A 25,843-nucleotide genomic window follows, 5' to 3' on the forward strand; every position below is an offset into this window, starting at 1 on the left:
ATCCATGACCGTATAGTTTCAACAGTAAGTTGATACCCCAACTTACCAGTTTGTTTCTCTATCGCTGGATCTCTGCCTCTCTCTCTCTCTCTCTCTCTGCCTTTGCCTCTCTCTCTCTGCCTTTGCCTCTCTCTCTCTGCCTCTCTCTCTCTCTCTGCCTCTCTCTCTCTCTCTCTCTCTCTGCCTCTCTCTCTCTCTCTCTCTCTCTCTCTCTCTCTCTCTCTCTGCCTCTCTCTCTCTCTCTGCCTCTCTCTCTCTCTGCCTCTCTCTCTCTCTGCCTCTCTCTCTCTCTCTCTCTCTCTCTCTCTCTCTCTCTCTCTCTCTCTCTCTCTGCCTCCTGTGATATAATTCAGCATCCATACATCCCTCCAGTGATATAATTCAGCATGCATACATCCCTCCAGTGATATAATTCAGCATGCATACATCAATTTTCAAATTACCGCACAACCAAAAGTAGCAGCCAGTTGACTTTAACTGCTTCTAAATTCTGTCTGATAGTTGTTCTGTCAGGGCAGCAAAATTGTTGGTCCTTATGTTTGGGATTTGGTTTGTGCTTCATTGTGAACAATGTGTTGTTCTGCATCTTAAGCTACGCCAGTGGAGAATATAGCAGAAGTAGTGCAGAAAAAGACCAGTTAATTGGTGGTACAGTCACCTTAAGTGACAGGCTGGTGTTGTTGGCACTGTGTGTTCTGTTGCCCCGGTGGACAGTCCCTCAGCTGTACCGCCTGCAGTGAGCCCCTGTGTGAACACGCCCACCCACACAGTGTTTCTCTGTGCAGCTCGCCGACCGACACAGGGGGCGGGCCCACCCCCAACTCTGACCGTCAACCCCACAGCGGCCACAGCCGGACTCCTGCTGCAGCTGCGCCTCCCACATCTGCCCAACACACCCCTCCACCTGATGACGCAGCCGTCTCTCGCTTCCGGTGAGTTGTGTTGCCACACGTGCCCAAGTCTTACCCTCACAGTACTGCTTATTTTGGCATTAACCAGCCGATATAGTAAATAAAATAAAATACAGATTCCTTAAGTTTTTGGATAGAGGTTACAGTTGCCATTAAACATTACTCCTTTCTCACTTTTTTGGCTATGATATTTTGAAGACTGAGCACATATGCAGAAGATTTCTCGTTCTCTGTATTTGCCGTGAGAATTACGTTCGGTTCAGAGTCACTCAACTGTAGTTATGTAGGAAGTGTCCCATTCAAATTATACCCATTTCCAAATTCTTTATGTATTGATGTGTTTAATCTAGATTTTGTTTTTAGTGACGTTTGTGTGTCTTACAAATTGATTCTGAAGTAAATGGGTGTGGATTTTTCACACAATTCCACTCAACAAAACCTATGTGAATGGTTGTAGATATAAGTTATTGAAGACACTCGGGAAGAAATGGCGAAAGAAAGGTAAACAGAAATACAAGTAAGAATGACAAAGTTAATATTTAGTACAGTAATGAGGATACAGCTTGTTTTGAGTATGGCTTAAAATGTAATTCGAATATTCCTTAAATGGTTCTCTGGTCGGTTACATCTGTAGTGACTATTGGAAATCTGTGCCGCACTGTAACAGGAACCCATATTAGCTGCTTATTGCAGGCAGTCTCCTTGAGCAGTAGGCTGCCTGAGCACACCTCATCGACACTTGCTCTAGAGTTTATCCACTTTTGGGAAGAGTAGCAAGAGGGAAATTGAATCGGTGGATGTGTTATCTTACTTCAGAGGATGTACATCAGAATCTCTGGTGGTAGTGTTAGCAAATCATGGGTAAAAAACATCATCCACAATGGTAATTCCATCTACGCCAGCAAACACACTCAGCTGGTCTAATGGTTGAGGTATCTGCTCTCGAGAAGGGAGAAATGCAGTGGGTGTGGCTGAGTGGAGATGCGTACAGCACTGTATGGCTCGTCACTCGTAAACAAACTCCTGTATTCGATGGAGGTCACCAGGTGTGATGAGTAGTGGATTTCATTCACCGAGGAGAAGTTTTGCATAATTCTATGGTATAATTAACTATTATTTTTAGAAAAGGGCAACCGACGTGGGCAAAGATAGTTGGTCCTACTGAAAATATACTGCCATCTCAAAGTGAACTGACATGTTTGCAAGATGACTCAATGTTGTTGTTGTGGTCTTCAGTCCTGAGACTGGTTTGATGCAGCTCTCCATGCTACTCTATCCTGTGCAAGCTTCTTCATCTCCCAGTACCTACATCCTTCTGAATCTACTTAGTGTATTCATCTCTTGGTCTCCCTCTACGATTTTTACCCTCCACACTGCCCTCCAATGCTAAATTTGTGATCCCTTGATGCCTCAAAACATGTCCTACCAACCGATCCCTTCTTCTAGTCAAGTTGTGCCACAAACTTCTCTTCTCCCCAATCCTATTCAATACCTCCTCATTAGTTACGTGATCTACCCACCTTATCTTCAGCATTCTTCTGTAGCACCACATTTCGAAAGCTTCTATTCTCTTCTTGTCCAAACTAGTTATCGTCCATGTTTCACTTCCATACATGGCTACACTCCATACAAATACTTTTAGAAATGACTTCCTGACACTTAAATCTATACTCGATGTTAACAAATTCCTCTTCTTGAGAAACGCTTTCCTTGCCATTGCCAGTCTACATTTTATATCCTCTCTACTTCGACCATCATCGGTTATTTTACTCCCTAAATAGCAAAACTCCTTTACTACTTTAAGTGTCTCATTTCCTAATCTAATTCCCTCAGCATCACCTGACTTAATTTGACTACATTCCATTATCCTCGTTTTGCTTTTGTTGATGTTCATCTTATATCCTCCTTTCAAGACACTGTCCATTCCATTAAACTGCTCTTCCAAGTCCTTTGCTGCCTGTGACAGATTTACTATGTCATCGGCGAACCTCAAAGATTTTGTTTATTCTCCATGGATTTTAATACCTACTCCGAATTTTCCTTTTGTTTCCTTTACTGCTTGCTCAATATACAGATTGAATAACATCGGGGAGAGGCTACAACCCTGTCTCACTCCCTTCCCAACCACTGCTTCCCTTTCAGGTCCTTCGACTCTTAAAACTGCCATCTGATTTCTGTATAAATTGTAAATAGTCTTCCGCTCCCTGTATTTTACCCCTGCCACATTTAGAATTTGAAAGAGAGTATACCAGCCAACATTGTCAAAACCTTTCTGTAAGTCTACAAATGCTAGAAACCTAGGTTTGCCTTTTCTTAATCTTTCTTCTAAGATAAGTCGTAAGGTCAGTATTGCCTCACGTGTTCCAACATTTCTACGGAATCCAAACTGATCTTCCCCGAGGTCGGCTTCTACCAGTTTTTCCATTCGTCTGTAAAGAATTCGCGTTAGTATTTTGCAGCTGTGACTTATTAAACTGATAGTTCGGTAATTTTCACATCTGTCAACACCTGCTTTCTTTGGGATTGGAATTATTATATTCTTCTTGAAGTCTGAGGGTATTTCGCCTGTCTCATACATCGTGCTCACCAGATGGTAGAGTTTTGTCATGACTGGCTCTCCCGAGGCCATCAGTAGTTCAAATGGAATGTTGTCTACTCCCGGGGCCTTGTTTCGACTCAGGTCTTTCAGTGCTCTGTCAAACTCTTCACGCAGTATCTTATCTCCCATTTCGTCTTCATCTACATCCTCTTCCATTTCCATAATATAGTCCTCAAGTACATCACCCTTGTTTAAACCCTCTATATACTCCTTCCACCTTTCTGCCTTCCCTTCTTTGCTTAGAACTGGGTTGCCATCTGAGCTCTTGATATTCATACAAGTGGTTCTCTTCTCTCCAAAGGTCTCTTTAATTTTCCTGTAGGCAGTATCTATCTTACCCCTAGTGAGACAAGCCTCTACATCCTTACATTTGTCCTCTAGCCATCCCTGCTTAGCCATTTTGCACTTCCTGTCGATATCATTTTTGAGACGTTTGTATTCCTTTTTGCCTGCTTCATTTACTGCATTTTTATATTTTCTCCTTTCATCAATTAAATTCAATATTTCTTCTGTTGCCCAAGGATTTCTATTAGCCCTCGTCTTTTTACCTACTTGATCCTCTGCTGCCTTCACTACTTCATCCCTCAGAGCTACCCATTCTTCTTCTACTGTATTTCTTTCCCCCATTCCTGTCAATTGTTCCCTTATGCTCTTCCTGAAACTCTCTACAACCTCTGGTTCTTTCAGTTTATCCAGGTCCCATCTCCTTAAATTCCGACCTTTTTGTAGTTTCTTCAGTTTCAATCTGCAGTTCATAACCAATAGATTGTGGTCAGAATCCACATGTGCCCCAGGAAATGTCTTACAATTTAAAACCTGGTTCCTAAATCTCTGTCTTACCATTATATAATCTATCTGATACCTTTTAGTATCTCCAGGATTCTTCCAGGTATACAACCTTCTTTTATGATTCTTGAACCAAGTGTTGGCTATGATTAAGTTATGCTCTGTGCAAAATTCTACAAGGCGGCTTCCTCTTTCATTCCTTCCCCCCAATTCATATTCACCTACTATGTTTCCTTCTCTCCCTTTTCCTACTGACGAATTCCAGTCACCCATGACTATTAAATTTTCATCTCCCTTCACTACCTGAATAATTTCTTTTATCTCGTCATACATTTCATCTATTTCTTCATCATCTGCAGAGGTAGTTGGCATATAAACTTGTACTACTGTAGTAGGCATGGGCTTTGTGTCTATCTTGGCCACAATAATGCGTTCACTATGCTGTTTGTAGTAGCTAACCCGCACTCCTATTTTTTTATTCATTATTAAACCTACTCCTGCATTACCCCTATTTGATTTTGTATTTATAACCCTGAAATCACCTGACCAAAAGTCTTGTTCCTCCTGCCACCGAACTTCACTAATTCCCACTATATCCAACTTTAACCTATCCATTTCCCTTTTTAAATTTTCTAACCTACCTGCCCGATTAAGGCATCTGACATTCCACGCTCCGATCCGTAGAACGCCAGTTTTCTTTCTCCTGATAACGACGTCCTCCTGAGTAGTCCCCACCCGGAGATCCGAATGGGGGACTATTTCACCTCCGGAATATTTTACCCAAGAGGACGCCATCATCATTTAATCATACAGTAGAGCTGCATGTCCTTGGGAAAAATTACGGCTGTAGTTTCCCCTTGCTTTCAGCCGTTCGCAGTACCAGCACAGCAAGGCCGTTTTGGTTAATGTTACAAGGCCAGATCAGTCAATCATCCAGACTGTTGCCCCTGCAACTACTGAAAAGGCTGCTGCCCCTCTTCAGGAACCACATGTTTGTCTGGCCTCTCAACAGATACCCCTCCATTGTTGTTGCACCTACGGTACGGCCATCTGTATCGCTGAGGCATGCAAGCCTCCCCACCAACAGCAAGGTCCATGGTTCATGGGGGGGAGATGACTCAATAGCTGGTGGATTTCAAAATAAAGTATGGAGCAATTTATGCTTCAGTAACACACACACACACACACACACACACACACACACACACACACACACCTGGGACCAACAGCAGTGAGACTCTTAGACATGCCTTTTGAAATTAACCAGAGCAGAATGCAATAAGCTATTGTATAATACAGAAATTTCTCCCCTATACAAAGGGAAACGTGGGAGCCAAACAAGTAATTTAATGTGGATAATGTGGCAGGAGTCTTTTGAATGGACTTGACTTATTCCCTTTTAATAGTTTCCACAATGAAACATTGTCTCAAAATGTGGTAGAAAGCCCAAAGACATTCTGGTCGTATGTAAAGTACACCAGTGGCAAAACAGTCAACACCGTCACTGCGCGATAGCAATGGAAATGTCCCTGATGGTGGTGCCACTACAGCGGAGTTACTAAATACAGTTTTCCTTAATTCCTTCACGAAAAAAGGCAAAGTAACTATTCAAGAATTCGAAACCAGAACAGCTGTTAGCATGAGTGACATAAAAGTACATATTTTAGGTGTTGTGAAGCAACTCAAATCACTTAAGAAAGGCAAGTCTTCTGGTCCAGATGGAATACGAATCAGGTTACTTTCAGAGTATGCAGACACAATAGTGCCTTTCTTAGCAATCATATACAACCGTTGACTTGATGAAAGGTCTGTTCCTAAAGAATGGAAAGTAGCACAGGTCACACCAATTCTCAAGAAAGGAAATAGGAGTAACCTATTGAATTACAGATGCATATTACTGACCTCAATTTGCTGTAGGATTTTGGGGCATATGCTGTACTCTAACATTATGAGTCATCTTGAAGAAAATGGCTTTTTGATACGTAACCAACACAGATTCAGGAACTATTGTTCTTGTGAAACACAGCTAGCTCTTTATTCCCATGAAATAATGAGTGCTGTCGCCAAGGGGTCTCAGACCAATTCCATATTCCTAAATTTCCAGAAGGCTTGTGAGGAATGGTATCAAATGAGACTGTTACAGGGTGTATACGTCCCGGGACATCTGGAAAAGACTCGGGAATTTTTTCATCCGGAAGAAAACTGGGAAAAACCTGGGAATTTTTTAGAAATCTGGGAGTTTTTCATTGCTTTTGTTTTCAGTTAATTTTTTGTCATTTTGACTGTTAAGAACCGATACTCTAACAAAGGGTATTACTGTATCCCGCTACTGCAGAATAATACTGCATCTACAAAATATGAATGAAAGAATGAAACTTAAATTGCAAAGGAAATGTGTCATATATATATATAATAAAACACAGTGCTCATACAAGCGTCTGCCAACAGCAAAATGTGTGAAAGGCTGTAGGAAGACAATGCAATGCTTCGTAACAACAAATTACCTCTGATGAGCATGACATCACAACTGTTTACATCAGATTCATTTAAGCAGTTACGAGTGGAATCACACGCATGTGCAGTTGAGTCGCGTCTGAGTAGTACCTTCTCCCGCTTCTGGAAACAGGAATGTCGCTGTTGGTTGTGTACGCAGCAAACCGGAGTATCTGAACCGGGCGGCAATTTCGGAGGTGAGGGGGGGGGGGGGAATTCGTATTTTTGAGGAAAAATAACCTTGTTTCACAAAGCAGCTAGGGTGGCGCCACCATCTAACCGTCCAGTATTGACCTGGTACGAAATATCATAGATCTGGGGCTGATGCGCAGAGCTGTTTGACTTACAGTGGTTTGGGGGGGGGGGGAGCTCCACGTGATGTGTGTTTACATTTAGTGATTTTGCTGTTTCCTCTTCGTTTACTGTTCTCACGCGAATGGAAAAAAAAATGAATTCTGTCGTTGGGAACTACCAAGTGAATTAAAATACATTCACATAATTACGGAAGGCTAAAATATGTTACTAGTTCCAGATTTTAATATAATATCCAGCTTTCTGACTGTCAAGCATTAATCGCCTTGCTTAACAACGAAGTTATTTTTGTCACTTTGCTAAAGAAATTCAGCTTTTATTTATCTTTTCCACTGAATCAGCCAGTTTGTTTGAAACGATGTGTTTAATTCCACACTATCGGTTGATTCAACTGTTTGCTCCATTTCAAGTGCAAGTTTTCATTTTTTAGCACGTATGGCATTATGCCATAATAAAGAACCAAACATGTGACAATACAGTGCTGGTACTTCAAGAAAATTTACACCCCGAAAAGCACACTGAAAAGCTTAATATCAGATCGAAGCCCACTTCGTTTGGAATCTGGACATACGCATGTTCACTTCAACACAAATTATTCATTTCAGTATGGTTCAAGAAATTCCGGGTCTCTTGTAGTATCCTCTGATCCCTTGTTCCTTTTATGACATAATGTAAGATGTTTTAATGTTTTGCTCATAAGAACATACGGGCTTCCTACGTCGTCATAGCTGCGCAAGCGCGGGGACGCTTCTTACCTGAAGCTCTCTGGCAGCTGCTGGAACAAATCTATTTCTGACAGATCGAGGGGAAATATTACGAATTGTGGTTTGAACATCATTATCTTCAAAGTAAATTTCCTTTTACGCAAGATGAACTGTTGTTGTTGTGGTCTTCAGTCCTGAGACTGGTTTGATACAGCTCTCCATGCTACTCTATCCTCTGCAAGCTTCATCATCTCCCAGTACCTACTGCAGCCTACATCCTTCTGAATCTGCTTACTGTATTCATCTCTCGGTCTCCCTCTACGATGAACTATGTGCGAAAATTTACGATGAATTTCTTAAATCGGAGAGGGTTTGGCTCTAATTTAAAGACCAACTCTTTGATGACAAGCTATTTAGAAAAATTTCGAACCCAGAACATCAGAGATTTATGTTGGTGTTAAACATTTTACTGGCATATTGTGTGATGTATCTTAAAGTGCAAATGTGCAAGAAAGATAGACATTATATGTGAAAGCTTAGCTTCTCTTGTAGCTTATTAATCTTCGTGACAAATATTATATTTGAAAGCTTTGCTTTTCCTGTACCAACACTATGTAATTAGTTTAAACCATTAACTTGTCCAGTTTGTGTTTTTGCCCTAATTGAGTGATGTTGCTATTCGCTGACTATATCACGTGTCCTATGTTCTGAATACCTGCTGTCATCAGCTGGCGAGATCACGTGACATGAGCTGTGACTGCTTACAAAAGCGCATAACAATGTCCACTTCAATGCTTCGGAACGTAACATGCAGTGTTTTGTGAAATTCGAATTTGTACTTTTGTAATACTAAAATATGCAACGTATATGTTGCTGCACATCAAAGAACTTCCCAAAACGTGTTTTTCCCCCCTGTGTTCCCTTTTCTCAAGTACCGGGAAATTCTAATCCGCTGTATAAAACCATAACCATTCAAATCATTGATAAATTTTACAGTTCTGAGGGAAAGTATACTCTCACTTAACACAGAAAAAGTGTATTTTCACCTGGGAGAAAGTTTTTTTCACCCGGAGGAGTGTGTATTTTTAATCGGAAGATCTGGGAAAAATCCGGGAATTTTTTTCCTTCTGTGCGTAGACACCCTGCATTAATCAAATTGGGTGCGTGTGAAGTATCGCCTCAGTTGTGTGACTGGATTCGTGATTTCCTCTCACAGAGGTCACAGCTCAGATAGACGGCAAAACATTGAGTAGAACTGAAGTGATATCTGGCGTTCCACCAGGTAGTGTCAAAGGCCCTCTATTGTTTCTGATTTAAATAAATGGCCTATGAGATAATCTGAGCAGCCCTCTTCGATTGTTTGCAGATGACACTGTAATTTATAGTCTACTAAAATCATCAGATGATCAATTCCAATTACAAAATGAACTAGAGAGACTTCTGTGTGGTGCGACAAGTGGCAATTGGCACTAAGCAAAGAAAAGTGCAAGGTCATCCACATGGGTACTAAAAGTAATCCGATACATTTTGGGCATACGATGAATCGCACAAATCTAAGGGCTGTCAATTCAACTAAATACCTAGGAATTACAATTACGAGCAACTTAAATTGGAATGACCACACAGATAATATTGTGGCAAAGGTGAAACAAAGACTGCACTTTGTTTGCAGAGCACTTACAAAAGGCCACAACGGCATTTTATTAAATTTCGATACATTGGAAACTACATTTTAAAAATACGAACAGTCATAAACAAGTTCTATAATCCCGCAATTGAAGCCTGTTAATTCCCGTCGTGCGGCTATCAAGATGGAAACCCTTTCCCAGGAGTCACCTCAGTACAGGTGACAGTGCCGCCAACACACTGCCCTTTTATACCTTGCATACGCAATACTGCTGCCATCTGTATCTGTATCGCTATCCCATGACCTTCTGTCAGCTCAGCCTGTCTCTGCCTGGAAGCACCAGGGTGGTTCTACAGCGCAAAAGACCTGCTGTCAGTTAGAAATTAGAAACTGCTCGAAATTGTACGTAGACGGAATAGATTTTAAATAAGCTAAACATTTATTCAAAACAACTGATGCCTTGTCATCCACAAACTAAATACTTTCCTTAGTGAAGTGTGGTTTCACATTTTAATGAATAATATGGTCAAATTGCACACCATCGACTGCTAGACACATTTGGAATAGCTGTTTGAGAGAGAGAGAGAGATGAACTGGACAAGCTACATTGGATGATACGTCGTTGTGTGGTCTGGCGCGCATCATCTGACACACCTGGGGTTGATGTCAGACTCTATCTTTCAGTGCTCCCCGTAGAAAGAAATCCATTTGAGTCAGATCAGGGTACCTGGCTGGCCTTTGTACTGCAGCATTCCGTGCCATACAACGGCTGGGAAACTTTCCATTCATTGGTCACTGGAGCAGGGGAGGGTCTGGGCAGCGGCCGTGTTCGATCCACATACACTGTCGCTTGTCCACGGAACTACCTCTAGAAGGACAGGCTGGATGTTAGTTATGTTAGAATATGTGCATACGTATTTCTATTTAATCACCCCGTGGATGAAGTGAGGTCCCATAATGCAATTTCGTATCGTGCCAATTGATACATTTATAATAAGAGCCTGGTACTTCTGATGATTTTCAGAATCGTCTGCCATGCACTGCAGCGCAGAAAGACAATATTTTAAGCCACGTTCGAAATCACGTCCTCAGGAGTTCCCTGTGGAGTGTCAGATGGTAAGGGTGGCATTAATGTAAATACGAGGTGGGAGTGACACTCGTCTGCTGACCCCTCGTTCCTCGGCTGTACGTCTGGTGCCACTGTGCCAACTGATAGGCATCGCAGCCAGAGCAGCTTCCTCCAGTGCCCTGTCGGCTGCAGCCTTCGCCCTCGTCCTCTGTGTGACGTCGAAGCTGCCTCTTCGCACTACTGACCTAATAATGTGTGCAAGGGTCCGGCGCGATGTACGACGACGGAAAGGACAGACATTCCAGTTTCGACAGAATTTGACATTCGCCATATAAAAGTAGTAGTCTAACTTCGCCTCATTAGTGTACACGTCTGCATGCAACGTAAATTGTACCAGAAATGACCTGCATATAGACGACACAGTTGCTTAGTAGTTCTGCAGTGCAGACAAGTAAACAGTGGAGGGGTCTGGTACAGTGGCGTAGCCTAGCCTGGCGGTGTTTTGTTTACAGCGGAGTACCGTGTGTCTGAAACCTCGTGAGCGAGCGAGCTAGCGAGTGCCCGCCCTGCCTACCCAGCTACGTCACGAGCTGCTTCTACGCGATATTCCAGAACAGGGGGGGGGGGGTCACGGGGGGCACTCAAGCGAAAACGCTTGCTATTGGGTGGAGCGCCGTGACGTCACGACGAGGACCCTGGCGCGGCGCAGCCGTGTGCTTAGACGGCAAGTGCGCCGCACCACAGACTCGGTGCCATGTTACTCGTTCACTTTACTTTTGCTTTCGTTCGATACGCATCTGTACAAGTCAAAACAAGGGGCACGACAGGTTTTGTACACATTAACAGTAAATAGATGATAAATAAGTTGAAAAATAACTCACTCGTTTGATGAAGAAACAGATATGAATGTAGTCTGTTTCTACTGCCGTTTATCAGACAACGATGCAATCCATAACTGCTTCGTCTTTGCGGCACATTTCTTCATTGCTTCCAACTTTGCTCCTTGATTGAGATGCCTAATCCTTACAAATATTCTCGTTTTTATGTAAGGAGTAATAACTGCTTCATGAACCTCAGGAAACTTTTGTTTTGTAATAGACCACAGAGACTTGACGACATTTTTTTGTTTACACAGTCCATTTCCGTGAACAGCAGCAAATTCTTCTTCAAACAGCAACACTGTTGTTTTCCCATGCTGCCATTGGAGTGTAAAGACCACCACGAGATGTAATTGATATCCAGTCTGCAGCATGATCTCCTTCACTTTTTGCTCCTGGAAAGCCCAGTGATTTATCAATGTTGTGGCACTTAAATGCAATATAGCCTTCAATGTATTTTACCGCATCTGGAAGAACATTTGAGGTTACAGAGTCGTCCCCCATTGTTACTAAATGTCACTAAATTTTCTTCCACATTCACAGTTTCTGGGATTTCTCATAGTGGCGCTTAGTCAGCAACATTTACACAGAGCTCACTGGTAATGAAACTTGGGGATGCAGGATCCGTGTCGACGTCACATTGGGACGACTCCGTGTTTAATTCTTTAGTAACTGGCGTGTTCCCAGAGAGAGAGATATCACTTGCATTACCCGTCAGTATAAGGATACGTATCCTGTTCCTTCCTTCAAAAGGTGTAGGATTGTTATGAAATATACCTAATCCTCATACCCTAGGAAAAAAACTTTCCACGCAATCTTGATTCAGTCTACAAGTTAATATATAGCTAACTTACACACTTTTCATACTTTCGAAAAGACCAAAGAGAGAGATTTCATTGAAGTTATAAAACCTTTTTGGAAAGGCAACATTCTTTCTTTGTCACCAACGCGCATTGCTGGACAGATGTCTAAGAATCTGTTCAAAGTATTTTCTCAAATTGAGAGATTTATTCCAAACCCACTACGCAGGGATGAGCATTCATATTTTGGAACTCCAGAGTTCAAGACATCAAAGACGTCGTTAACGAGTTCAATAAAATTACTTTCAACGTCTTTATGGAGAATATACTTCAAAGCCTGAGCTGTTTGTCGTGAAAATAGTCGCGCTGCCGTCTGTACATTCTGCCTTGCTTGTCGAGTTACGTTTAAGTGCGCTTCAGTAATGTGGTGTGTTATCGTTAAGTCACTCTTCTGATGCTTTAAAAGTTCCTGTAGAGCTGCCCGAGATATTTTGGACCCATCAGGTAGCGTAATGCCTGTATCCAAGAAACGATTCAGTAATAACTTTAACCGATGTGGTACATCGAAGAAAACCTATACACTCGTGGTGTCGTCTGCTTTATTTACGAAATAAGTTCTCTCTGTATCGACAGACAGTTCCTTCCAAACTTTTATATTTTTTCCGCCCATGTCACACGTCACAGCAACAACACCGATTCCTGATTCCTCAACTGCCTTAATGATGCTCTGAAGCAAATTACTGGTCATCACAGTGTCGAAATCATAGTAAACTGGTGGTTTCCACTGCTTACACAACCCACGTATCGTGCAAACTTGCGCATTGGAATGTTGTCCGACTACTACGTCTTCAGATGAATCGTAACATATCTGGCCATCAACATTGATTCCGTGAAAAGTCAGAACAGCTTGTCTCTCTCTCTCGAGTAGTAAAAGTGTGTGACTTGGCTTTCAATAAACACAGGATATCTTCAAGAATACTCGGTCTGCTTTTAAATTCCTTCGTCCATTTGTGAAGGGTTGCCCTGCACGGCAAAGGAATTTTTTGCTTTCGCAAATAAGTGTATGCTTTAGGTGACAGAGCTCTTAAAAGTTCATGCATGGGCCATGTTCTCTGAATTCCACTAATCTGTACATGTGGTTCGGTCGACTTTTTTTTTCTTTTTCTTTCTTTCTTTCTTTCTTTTTTTTTTTTTTTTTTTTTTTTTTTTTTTTTTTTTTTTTTTTTTTTTCCGGTGACACAGTTTCTAAAGCCGTCAAAGCTTGCTTTTGCAAACTTCTTGCTCCACAGCGTTGTGCACGACTTCCAGATGCCTAAGAAATGAATTTGATTTTAATTTTGTTATTCCTAAAATTATTTACCAAGTAGGCCTACTATTCCTAAAATTTTTGACTAAGTACTACGCAACTGCATTAATTTTTCACTAAAAATCAGATCAATTGACAAAAGCGATTAAATATCAGTGGCATAAGCGGCTACAATAGCCTAGTTTGATAAAATGTAAAAATACAGTGTAAGAGGAAATACAGGTATACGAACCCGTAACCTCCAACATGGGAGTCAGAAACCATACCACTACGCTGCAAAGTCAACTGGTCAGCATCAGCTATTGTTACAGAAATAAATGTAAACAAATTACACGAAATATGCTAATTTTGTCATTTGAACTATATACTAGCTTTAAAATAGTTAACATATCGAGAATACTTTAAAAAATGGCTATTTCTAGGACAAATGTAGCTATTATATCCAGGAGGAAAAGCAAATACACTTAAGCAACATTATTTATTGCCTGTACAATATAGCGAGTCATTCACTCCCGTAAAGCAATATAGTAATGCGTCAAAAAGCGTTGCATTTATGTGAATTCATTTGTATTGTGGTAATTTTTCAGTTTCAATTATTGAAAGTGTTATGTATGTGCAGACGTCTTACCCTTTCGTTTGCATCACCGCTTTCCACAATTTCTTGTCCACGCCAGTTCGGAATGTTTATGCAGGGGATTGCTGCTGATGATAACTTCTTTCTTGAAGGTAACCCTTGAAGCTCATTTCTCAAATCCCGTTCATAATCTTCTGGCCGATAAGGAGCTGACCACACACTTGCAGGTTTCACATTCACTTTGTCCTTGCGTTTGCATCGAACCATCCATTCACGTCGCAAGTGCTCATCCTTGGGAAAAACGTGATAAGTAACGTCCGTCGTCGTCTGATTACTATTAATGCAATGTGCCACGGTACCGTTAGAGCGAGTCTTGCTCGTGACTTAGAGGTCTGTTCCAGGTAAATCACATTTCATGCAGTGTCTTACGCTAAACAGCTTTCTTGCAAGGAAAATAATGTTTTTGTTTTTACAGCAACAGCTAATTTGTGTAATGTCAGCACTATTTTTTTAGCCATACAAACGTCACTATGGTTGATCAAATTACCTATTTTGAGAAGCTGCCTGCAATGATGGATTTATTCCCCAAATTTCTTAGTGGAGTTTCTTGGCGGCTCTGGCAAACCGTGTGGTTTATTTTCGGTCGCCTTTCTGATGCGTCCAATAGCGGTAAGGCTGACTTTTGTGTAAACTACAATCCTTTCTTTTTGGGACGGGCAGTATTTGCCCCCAGTTCTTTCTGTGCCGACTCTTTAATACAATCCGTGATTGCAATAGAGGTGACTGAGCCATTTTTACCCCAAAGATCGCAATTCTTTGCATTGTGCAGATTTTCCTGTGATGTGGTTCACTTATCGATCACCTCTGAATAACATATTCGTACATGTCCTCAGAGTATTTGACATGGTGAATTACTGTTGACTGTTGAAAGAGATAGAAACGTATGGAATAGGTTCCCATGTATGTGAGTGGACCTGAGCTCTTAAGTGACAGAACCCAGTATGTTGTCCTCAGTGGCGAGCGTTCGCCAGAGGCAGGAGTGCTCCATAAAAGGGTGGTGGGGCCGTTGTTACTGTCCGTATACATAAATGGTCTGGTGGACAGGTATCTGCGGCTGTTTGCTGATTGTCCCCTAGTGTACAGTAAGATGTCGTCGCTGAATGAGTGTAGGAGGACACAAGGCGAGTTGGACAAAATTTCTAGTTGGTGTGACGAATGGCAACAATCTGTAAACGTAGAGAAATGTAAGTTGATGCAGGTGAGCAGGAAAAACAGACACGTGATGTTGAGGTACAGCAGTAGCGGTGTTCCGCTAGACACAGAGGCGTCGCTTAAATGTGTGAGCGAGAGTTCGCAAAGTGATACGAAATGGAACGAGCATGAGAGGACTGTGGTTGGGAAGACGGGAGGTCGACTTTAGTTTGTTGGGAGAATTTTAGGAAAGTGTGGTTGGCCTGTAGATGAGGCTGCACGTAGGCCGCTGGTGCGACCTATTCTCGAGTACTGCTAGAGTGTTTGGTATCGGCAACAGGTAGAATTAAAGGAAGACAGCTAAAGGACTGACAGCTGGGCTGCTAGATTCGCTGCCGGCAGTTTCGAGCGGCGCAGAGGTATTGCGCAGAAGCTTCAGGAACTCAAATCTGAATCAATGGAGGGGAGGCGAAATTCTTTTCGAGGAATTCTGTTGAGAAAGTTTAGGGAACTGTTTTTTGACGCTGACTGCAGAACAATTCTAGTTCTGGCAATGTACACTTGAGACAAGGCGTGTGAAGATAGGGTGAGAGGCATTATCGCTCATACAGAGGCACACAGGCAGTCGTTTCTCCCTCGCTGAATTTGCGAGCAGAACGGAAAGAGGAAATGACTGCTGTCAGTTAGGATAACTTTCTGTGTGTACCAGTTATTAATTTTGTTTCATATGGTTGCTGCTCCACCTACATTGATTATTTTGAACTAAATGCACCAGTTTTATTACCTCTGTAGTTTCTAGTTAGTATTTCACTTGTCTTTGGAGCTTCTTACTGGCTCTCTCTTGGGATTAGCCTTTGACTTGCATCAGCTGTGGGGAGAGGTTCTCGCGACATCGGTTCAAGTTCAGCAATGCCAGATCTGTACATGTATTTTGATATTTGTAAGTGAACATGCGATAATGAATCAACACTGTCTGTTTCTATTTCTTGCACGCACCTGATTTCTTTCTGGCATGATCTAATTTATGCATAGCATTAGATGCAGGAAATATAGTACATTTTTGAGACTGGTCTAAAGTTACGGTTTAAGTGTTTCTACTACTACTGAAACAGAAATTTTACTCAAGAGCAACATAGTTGGTGTACGTTTACAGTTCCGAAGACCTTTTTAACTATAAATGTAAAGTGTTACGCTGCCTGTAGCGGTGTGTAACTTAGTTTGTGTCCAGAATTTTCAAAAATTGCAAAAAGTTACACAAAGTTAACATGACGGAGGATAGTAGTTGTGCAGGATACCGCCTACCACAGACCATATGGTGGCTTTCAAAGTGTGTAAGTAGATGGAAATGAATGTTGCAGTGGATGTATCTCTTGTTGCATGTGTGTGTGTGTGTGTGTGTGTGTGTGTGTGTGTGTGTGTGTGTGTGTGTGTCAGGGAGAGTCTACCTGGTGCCCTTGTTGTATTTGAAATATGTCGACCAACTTATTGTGTACGAAGCAGTGACTTATATTTTTTGTCGGTATGTCAGGAAATTTCCATGTTACTGGTCTGAATCACTTAGCTATCTGGTGAGGAAATTGTATTTCAGTACTTACAGATGTGTATAGTTTCTAGTGTTTTCTTCCTAAGTGACAGAAGGAATTGGTACCCAGAGAAGGTAGTTTTAGGGGTGTGTTTGAATGTAGATGAAGGATTGGGTAGCAACTGCATGCCGAGGTGAAAGGAGGCGGATCTGTGGAGTGAATTACGAGGAAAACCAAATGAATATGTTAAAAGATGGAGTGCACCTATTTTTAATGGCAGATGGCTGAAGTTTTTTTATTATGGGCTAGTTCTGTGGATCTGTCTGTAATACGCTGGTTAACGCGTATCGCAGAAGCGAGATTTCTAGATTTGTGATTTGTCGCTCAGAAGAAGTGTATTCAGAATTGTTGGCAGTTTTGCGGCTGTGACAGTTTTCTTAATTTGGTGTGTGTGTCTCGATAGTAGAGAGTAAGAGTGTCGATGTTATGTGCAGGAGCCTTTCTGATGCAGAGCGAGGGAGGAGGCTGATACAGGCGGCTGAGGAGGGGGCGGTGGAGGAGGTGCGGGCGTTGCTCGCGGCTGGGGCGGACGTGGGGGCGAGGGGCGGGGGCGGGGACACCGCCCTGCACTCGGCTGCAGAGAGAGGCCACGCGGCTGTGCTGCGGCTGCTGCTCTCTGCGGCGTCCGACCCCAACGCCAGGGATCAGTGGGGGTGGACGCCGCTGCACGAGGCGGCATGGTGTGGCCACGCAGAAGCGGCGGCTGCGTTGCTGCAGGCCGGAGCCGACAGGGGGGTGACGAGTAATAGTGGGAGGACCCCCCTGGACTACGCCAGGGAGGAAAACCATCAGGAGATCGTCGAGATGCTAACAGAGCGTTAATACGTGCCACTAGAGAAAATGACATCCTGTACTTCATTGTACAAGATATTAAAATAAAAAATTGAAAAAAAATCACTTTGTCTATTCATTTCTACCTTTCGCAGTCCACACAATCACCCCAGTAACACCACAACTAATGCAACAACAGGAGATATCTGTAAACCAACGTGACAAACCTTCCTTTTGAGAATTCACTATGTAAAACATTTCACAAGCAATTTCTGCAAAAGCTCAGCAACAATTGCAAAATACTCCATCATTTATAAACTCCACTTCTCTCTCCCTCTCTGTCTTGTGTTTCTCGTCCCGCATACAGTATTCAAACAGCTTACAAGAATACAGCCGACGTCTCTCACAACTGCCTGTATTTCGAAACGTAAAAGCCCAATCTCTTCCAAGAGACAAATCCGAGAATAGCGGTTGTTGTGTAACACGTCTCCCAGCCGCAATAACGTCACTTCTTCCCAACAGTCTGCTACATTACCTAATTACTGCAAACTATTTGCTAGCAGTGTCTATGGCGCTAAATTACATCAGTGCAAACTGCACCATACACATATTACTGCCATATAATCTGTTCACTTAGAATCTATCTTCACTTCCGATTTCACACCGAATTCACTTATGTGCGTGCACCACACAAGTACTTTTCATGTTTAACTGTAATGTCACATTGGTAGCAGTGCTCACACCACATCATGCTCACACCACCTGCAGCCTTCTTGCCAGCTCACCTTCAAATAAAGACAATTGAAGATCCACCTAAAATCATTCCTCTCCCACACACCTCGCTTGCTGCTCTTACAGAACAAACTACCATCTCTCAGGGAATTATACTCAATCACGTGAGACATGGAGCGATCACTGGAATTATACGGCAGTTTCCCAAAGTACAGTTTTGCATCTCTATAGGTGTTTTGGAAGCAGACCACATTTGGAACATTCATTCCCCTGTCTGCTGTGATACAATTAGACTTTGCATACCCGTGCGTGCATGTGTGACCAAAGTGGCAGACTGCATTCTGAACAAGACCTTCTGTTGCCCTCATCTGGCGGCGTTACACACGGAAGCTCCTTAACATTCTCTACGAGGAAGCAGCAATGCCAGAAGGCAGTATTGACTTGGTGAGTGACCTCCACGGCAATGATGAATACTTCAGGCTCTGCCAGTTGATCCTCAACATAAATAAATGTAATATACTGCGCATACACAGGAAAAGAAATCCACTACTGTACAATTGCACTACTGATCACAAATTGCTGGAAACAGTAAGTTGACCAGCAGTAACTATCCAGAGCCACTCCTACGTGGAATGACACCACTTACTAAGAAACTGCGGCAGATCTTTCTCAGCGATTCCACAATCATATGTTTTGGGCTCCTAAATCCAAATTTCGTGCTTCCTGCCCTGTAGTACGTCGGCTTCACAACGAAAGCCTCAAAATTTTCCGACTTCTCAGATTTTCATGTATTTCACAGACTACGTGTTTCTCAAAGTTGAAAACCCAACACAAAATTAAATTGGACAAACTCTTCTACAACATGCAGCAATCAGCAGAGATTTTCTGACGGCGAGCGGTGACCGCGCTAGAGCATCCTAAAAGAGAAAACGGCGACTCCCCAAAAATCGGATCGCGCCTAACGCCATTCACCTGTTCCACTCTGCTATTACGGCACTTTGGAACGGTAGGGCACGCGTCAGCAGACGGAAAACAGCCCAGAACTCCACCTGTGTTCTTCGCATCGTCAAACACAATAGCACTCACGGCAGACATCCACTGTCGAAACGGACGTCATATACACTCCTGGAAATGGAAAAAAGAACACATTGACACCGGTGTGTCAGACCCACCATACTTGCTCCGGACACTGCGAGAGGGCTGTACAAGCAATGATCACACGCACGGCACAGCGGACACACCAGGAACCGCGGTGTTGGCCGTCGAATGGCGCTAGCTGCGCAGCATTTGTGCACCGCCGCCGTCAGTGTCAGCCAGTTTGCCGTGGCATACGGAGCTCCATCGCAGTCTTTAACACTGGTAGCATGCCGCGACAGCGTGGACGTGAACCGTATGTGCAGTTGACGGACTTTGAGCGAGGGCGTATAGTGGGCATGCGGGAGGCCGGGTGGACGTACCGCCGAATTGCTCAACACGTGGGGCGTGAGGTCTCCACAGTACATCGATGTTGTCGCCAGTGGTCGGCGGAAGGTGCACGTGCCCGTCGACCTGGGACCGGACCGCAGCGACGCACGGATGCACGCCAAGACCGTAGGATCCTACGCAGTGCCGTAGGGGACCGCACCGCCAATTCCCAGCAAATTAGGGATACTGTTGCTCCTGGGGTATCGGCGAGGACCATTCGCAACCGCCTCCATGAAGCTGGGCTACGGTCCTGCACACCGTTAGGCCGTCTTCCGCTCACGCCCCAACATCGTGCAGCCCGCCTCCAGTGGTGTCGCGACAGGCGTGAATGGAGGGACGAATGGAGACGTGTCGTCTTCAGCGATGAGAGTCGCTTCTGCCTTGGCGCCAATGATGGTCGTATGCGTGTTTGGCGCCATGCAGGTGAGCGCCACAATCAGGACTGCATACGACCGAGGCACACAGGGCCAACACCCGGCATCATGGTGTGGGGAGCGATCTCCTACACTGGCCGTACACCACTGGTGATCATCGAGGGGACACTGAATAGTGCACGGTACATCCAAACCGTCATGGAACCCATCGTTCTACCATTCCTAGACCGGCAAGGGAACTTGCTGTTCCAACAGGACAATGCATGTCCGCATGTATCCTGTGCCACCCAACGTGCTCTAGAAGGTGTAAGTCAACTACCCTGGCCAGCAAGATCTCCGGATCTGTCCCCCATTGAGCATGTTTGGGACTGGATGAAGCGTCGTCTCATGCGGTCTGCACGTCCAGCAAGAACGCTGGTCCAACTGAGGCGCCAGGTGGAAATGGCATGGCAAGCCGTTCCACAGGACTACATCCAGCATCTCTACGATCGTCTCCATGGGAGAATAGCAACCTGCATTGCTGCGAAAGGTGGATATACACTGTACTAGTGCCGACATTGTGCATGCTCTGTTGCCTGTGTCTATGTGCCTGTGGTTCTGTCAGTGTGATCATGTGATGTATCTGACCCCAGGAATGTGTCAATGAAGTTTCCCCTTCCTGGGACAATGAATTCACGGTGTTCTTATTTCAATTTCCAGGAGTGTATTTTGAAACGTTCGCATTTATTTAAACTAGTGCTTCAAAGTGTGTGGTTGGTATCTGAGAAATGGCTAAAATTTATTTTGATAACGAAATACGTAAATCTCAGTCCGGTGCGACAGAAAACGGTAAAAATTAAATTTCGTACGGAAGTATGCGAAGCACATGCTACACGATGCGAAATCCACGCTAGCCGGTACATCAAACAATTCGCCTGCGAGAGAGGAAGTCGTTTTCAATGTAATTTATACATATCATTTATCTGCAATACAGATAACTCAATTTAAAATATTGGTCCTGAATATTGTAAATCTTTATCTTCAGACTTGTAAACAATAACTGCACCAGATCTGCTGTCGTGTCAATTGTGCAAATGAAGATAAAATGTAACGCATCCCGTTTTGTGTCAAAACTGCTCCAAAATTCACAAGATAACGCCTTTCTGAAATAATTTACCGATTCGGAAAGTCTGAAATGATAATTTCACAGATACATTCTGGTGTGTGGCGGAGGATAGTTTGAGTACCACAGCTGTTCCGGCCTTTTCCTGTTGCAGTCGCGATGCTAGAAATATCTTTGAACTACTCGTCTATTAAGAGCTCTGAATGGAAAGTAAGAAACCCGGAGAACATCTGGGGTGCACTTCCTGGTTATTTATAGTTTCAGATGGAACCTTTAACCTGCCACCTCTGCAGTGGGAGACTCGGGTAGCCGGGGCTGGTGGCAGGGCCAGAGAGTCATAACAAACTGATCCAAGTGGTTTACCCAAAAACTGCCTCGAGCCATGAATCTGAGAAACGAGTCGTGAAGACAGCATCTTAGGCTTGCAAGTGACAAATAGAGCCGAACTTTTCGAATCTGTTAGGGTAGAACGGGGAATCAGCTATGACAAGAGCGTTACAGTGTCACTGAATACGACCGTAACCATAAATAGAAAATAAGTTGGGAATATTATTGTGCTTAGCAAGAGCGACGAGAAACAGGCTTCAGCTTTCCTTTCCTCTGCAGCACCAACAGCGCGGGTATCGGTGGAAGGAGTGGAAGAGCATTGTGAAATACGCTTCAGACAGGTGTGTACCGACCAAATGCGTTTCAAGCCCGCTTTCACAGCGACGAGTTTACGGTACTTTTTTTCATTTAAGTACGCGTCTGCGCACGCCAGATCACGAAATAACAAAGAAATTTCAGAGATCCGAATTTCATCGATAAAAATGACGCCAAAGAAACAGTTATTTCCGGAAAGAGCAACATAATTGTAACATGTTGCATTACTCTCTACGTAACGAAAGCCTGTGTAAACATTCGGTCTTGTCTCTTGGGCGAAAACGCTTACAACACTGTTATTCACGTGGAAAACAGCAACAGGTGGCGTCATTCGCGCTTCAGAATTCCCGTCGTCAGACTGCCCGCGCATGTACTAACACTAAACATTATTTCGATAACAACGTCTGTTACACTTAGTGCGCTAGATGATATAATACAAGATGTCACGTTTGATGTATTATTTTTGCAGCAAGTCTCAACGGCAGGTGTAGGGACATCAGCTGGCTTTCAAGCTGCCATTACTACCGATGCAGAAATAAACAGCGCAACGGCAGTTCTTTTAAGGGATGGGTTCACACCTGAAAACGTCTAATTTTATCCCAGCAGACGTCAATTGCATGTTCTGTCGCTGAGACATTCCGCTTAAATATTTACGCGCCATCCGGGACTGACGTTACACATGCACGGTCGGACTATTTTTAATCAGAATGTCCCATGTCTTTTGGTAAATGTGTGTATGCGAAGCACACACTACACGATGCAAATTAGAGGCTAGTCAGTACATCGAACAATTCGCCTGCGAGAGAGCAGGCCGATTTCAGTGTAATTTGTATATGTCATTTGTTTGCAAAACAAATGACTCTGATTAAAATGTTGGCCCTGAATATTGTTCATCTTCATGTTTAGACTTCATTTACCTGTTTAAAACATCTAAAATGATTTTTTTCACAGATACATTGTGACAATCACTGTACCTTACAGTGGACATGAACGTTGACGGTAATTAAATTTGGTGGCCTAGCTGTGCAAAGGGAACGCTCCTCCGTTCTGGAACCAGTTACTATTAAGAGAGTGACGGAGCTGTCAAAAACGTACGGTACAGGTCCAGCGCGACAGCCATCTGGAGGCAGAAAGGGTACCAGCATCAAAGAGTCAGCAGAGGGATTCTACATCTACATCTACATCTATACTCCGCGAGCCACCTTACGGTGTGTGGCGGAGGGTACTTATTGTACCACTATCTGATCCCCCCTTCCCTGTTCCATTCACGAATTGTGCTTGGGAAGAACGACTGCTTGTAAGTCTCCGTATTTGCTCTAATTTCTCGGATCTTTTCGTTGTGATCATTACGCGAGATATATGTGGGCGGTAGTAATATGTTGCCCATCTCTTCCCGGAATGTGCTCTCTCGTAATTTCGATAATAAACCTCTCCGTATTGCGTAACGCCTTTCTTGAAGTGTCCGCCACTGGAGCTTGTTCAGCATCTCCGTAACGCTCTCGCGCTGACTAAATGTCCCCATGACGAATCGTGCTGCTTTTCGCTGGATCATGTCTATCTCTTCTATTAATCCAACCTGGTAAGGGTCCCATACTGATGAGCAATACTCAAGAATCGGACGAACAAGCGTTTTGTAAGCTACTTCTTTCGTCGATGAGTCACATTTTCTTAGAATTCTTCCTATGAATCTCAACCTGGCGCCTGCTTTTCCCACTATTTGTTTTATGTGATCATTCCACTTCAGATCGCTCCGGATAGTAACTCCTAAGTATTTTACGGTCGTTACCGCTTCCAATGATTTACCACCTATGGCATAATCGTACTGGAATGGATTTCTGCCCCTATGTATGCGCATTATATTACATTTATCTACGTTTAGGGAAAGCTGCCAGCTGTCGCACCATGCATTAATCCTCTGCAGGTCTTCCTGGAGTACGTACGAGTCTTCTGATGTTGCTACTTTCTTGTAGACAACCGTGTCATCTGCAAATAGCCTCACGGAGCTACCGATGTTGTCAACTAAGTCATTTATGTATATTGTAAACAATAAGGGTCCTATCACGCTTCCTTGCGGTACTCCCGAAATTACCTCTACATCTGCAGATTTTGAACCGTTAAGAATGACATGTTGTGTTCTTTCTTCTAGGAAATCCTGAATCCAATCACAAACCTGGTCCGATATTCCGTAAGCTCGTATTTTTTTTTTTTCGATACGCCCGCGCATGCGCAGAAGTACCCGTTCTGCTTCTCGCTCGGGTGGCCACCGGCCAAGTGCAGAGTTTCGTAATGCAGATTTTGCGCCTTTTGCGGTGAGTAACTCTTCACGAACACAGTAACTAAATGATGTAGAAAAAGAGGCGGGAGGACGCATTGTCAAAGGCTCTAAACCTCTGCACTCCCTCCGCATCAAACAAGAGAGCTCCAAGGGAAAGATAGAGTCCCGTATTTTCTGAGACAGGCAAAAGGCGACTTCGTCAGTTATGTATAAAATGCTACACAGGCAACCATGTCCTCCAGATAAACTCATGTGTGTTAACTGGAGAAACACTAGCCACGATGGCTGGAAAGGATCAAGTAGCGGCGAAGTGTTCGACTGCAGGCGACAACCTTCTTGGGCGACATTTCATAAGAAAAATTCCTCCAACTCAGAGCAAAGCGAGGCCGTGGAGATGGTGTAAAGCGTGTGGTGACAAAGTTAAAAAAGAAACTGGAGAGTCGAAACGGAAAGAACATACTTTTGTCCAGTGTGTGATGTTGCGCTGTGCAAGGCAGAATGCTTTGAATCGTTTCACACTCTAACAATACCACCACTTGCAAAGTAAGTTAGAAATCAGATTAATAATGTTGCTCACGCACCATATGTTCCCTTTATCGGGCAGCAACAAAGTTATCCACTGTGGATGGTATCGTCAGAATGGAAATAATGAGGTCACTGAAAAAAGAGTCATTAATTTGGCACTTACCGTTAATGGATTCCCACGTGGATTTCGTCCAAGTTGTTATGGCTCATCTTGTTGATTCTAGGTTGATTCCACTTTGACTGCTAGAAGGTCCAGATCTGTATTTTAGCAATATTTGAACACCTAACAAATGCGTTTTTGGGGAATTCTTAATGATCAAACAATACCAGATCAGAATAAGGGTATGGTACAAGTAATTTTTGACTTGGTGTTCATGATCCACATTTTTATTAAACTTCTGGTAAATTCACATATAAATGGTTCAAATGGCTCTGAGCACTAAGGGACTTAACATCTTAGGTCATCAGTCCCCTAGAACTTAGAACTACTTACAGCGAACTAACCTAACAACATCACACACATCCATGCCCGAGGCAGGATTCGAACCTGCGACCGTAGCAGTCCCTCGGTTCCGGACTGAAGCGCCTAGAACCGCACGGCCACCGCGGCTGGCAATTCACATATACTTATTCTTCATTGTAACATCAAGAAAACAGTTTTTTATCAGTCGTCCTATATTGAATTTCCACTTTAACGAAATATCAGACTTGACTGTTCTTTTATAAAGCGAAATAACAACTTAACTTCTGCCAAAGTGAAACAAAGACTGCTCTGTGCGCATTCACGCGAAAACGGTTACAAGTAAGTCAAAGATTATGAGTCTCACAGAAATGAATACACACAAGAACCATATCACTGTAATATATCGATACATCGGTGTACCTGTACACTAATAAAACCAAATGTGAATATTGTCACAAAAATATGTCTGCTACTTCGCAGAAAAGCAGTACGATATTACTGGCATCGAAAACTGGGGTTGGAGTGCCGTAATGGTCACGTAAATAAAGAACCATTACAACACGAAAGCCAATTACGTATACAAATTATTTATAAAAAATGTAAATTAATTTAGTTGTGTATTGCGATATTTTTTAATAAATGCATTTCAGTTTGTTTTTTAT

The 25,843-nt window shown here is 43.2% G+C and overlaps 1 protein-coding gene across 1 annotated transcript in view; it reads left to right on the forward strand.

Annotated features, from left to right (window-relative positions):
• The window catches only part of LOC126143451 (ankyrin-3-like), a 45,710-nt gene extending 28,055 nt beyond the window's left edge, over positions 1-17,655 (forward strand). The window contains exons 3-4 of the mRNA XM_049915379.1: positions 786-932; positions 17,268-17,655. Of these exons, the coding sequence (XP_049771336.1) occupies positions 786-932; positions 17,268-17,655 (535 nt within the window). The remainder of the gene's footprint in view (positions 1-785; positions 933-17,267) is intronic.
• Positions 17,656-25,843: the final 8,188 nt, after the last annotated feature.

The sequence above is a fragment of the Schistocerca cancellata genome, unplaced genomic scaffold (genome assembly GCF_023864275.1).
Source record: "Schistocerca cancellata isolate TAMUIC-IGC-003103 unplaced genomic scaffold, iqSchCanc2.1 HiC_scaffold_799, whole genome shotgun sequence".
Lineage (NCBI taxonomy): Eukaryota > Metazoa > Arthropoda > Insecta > Orthoptera > Acrididae > Schistocerca > Schistocerca cancellata.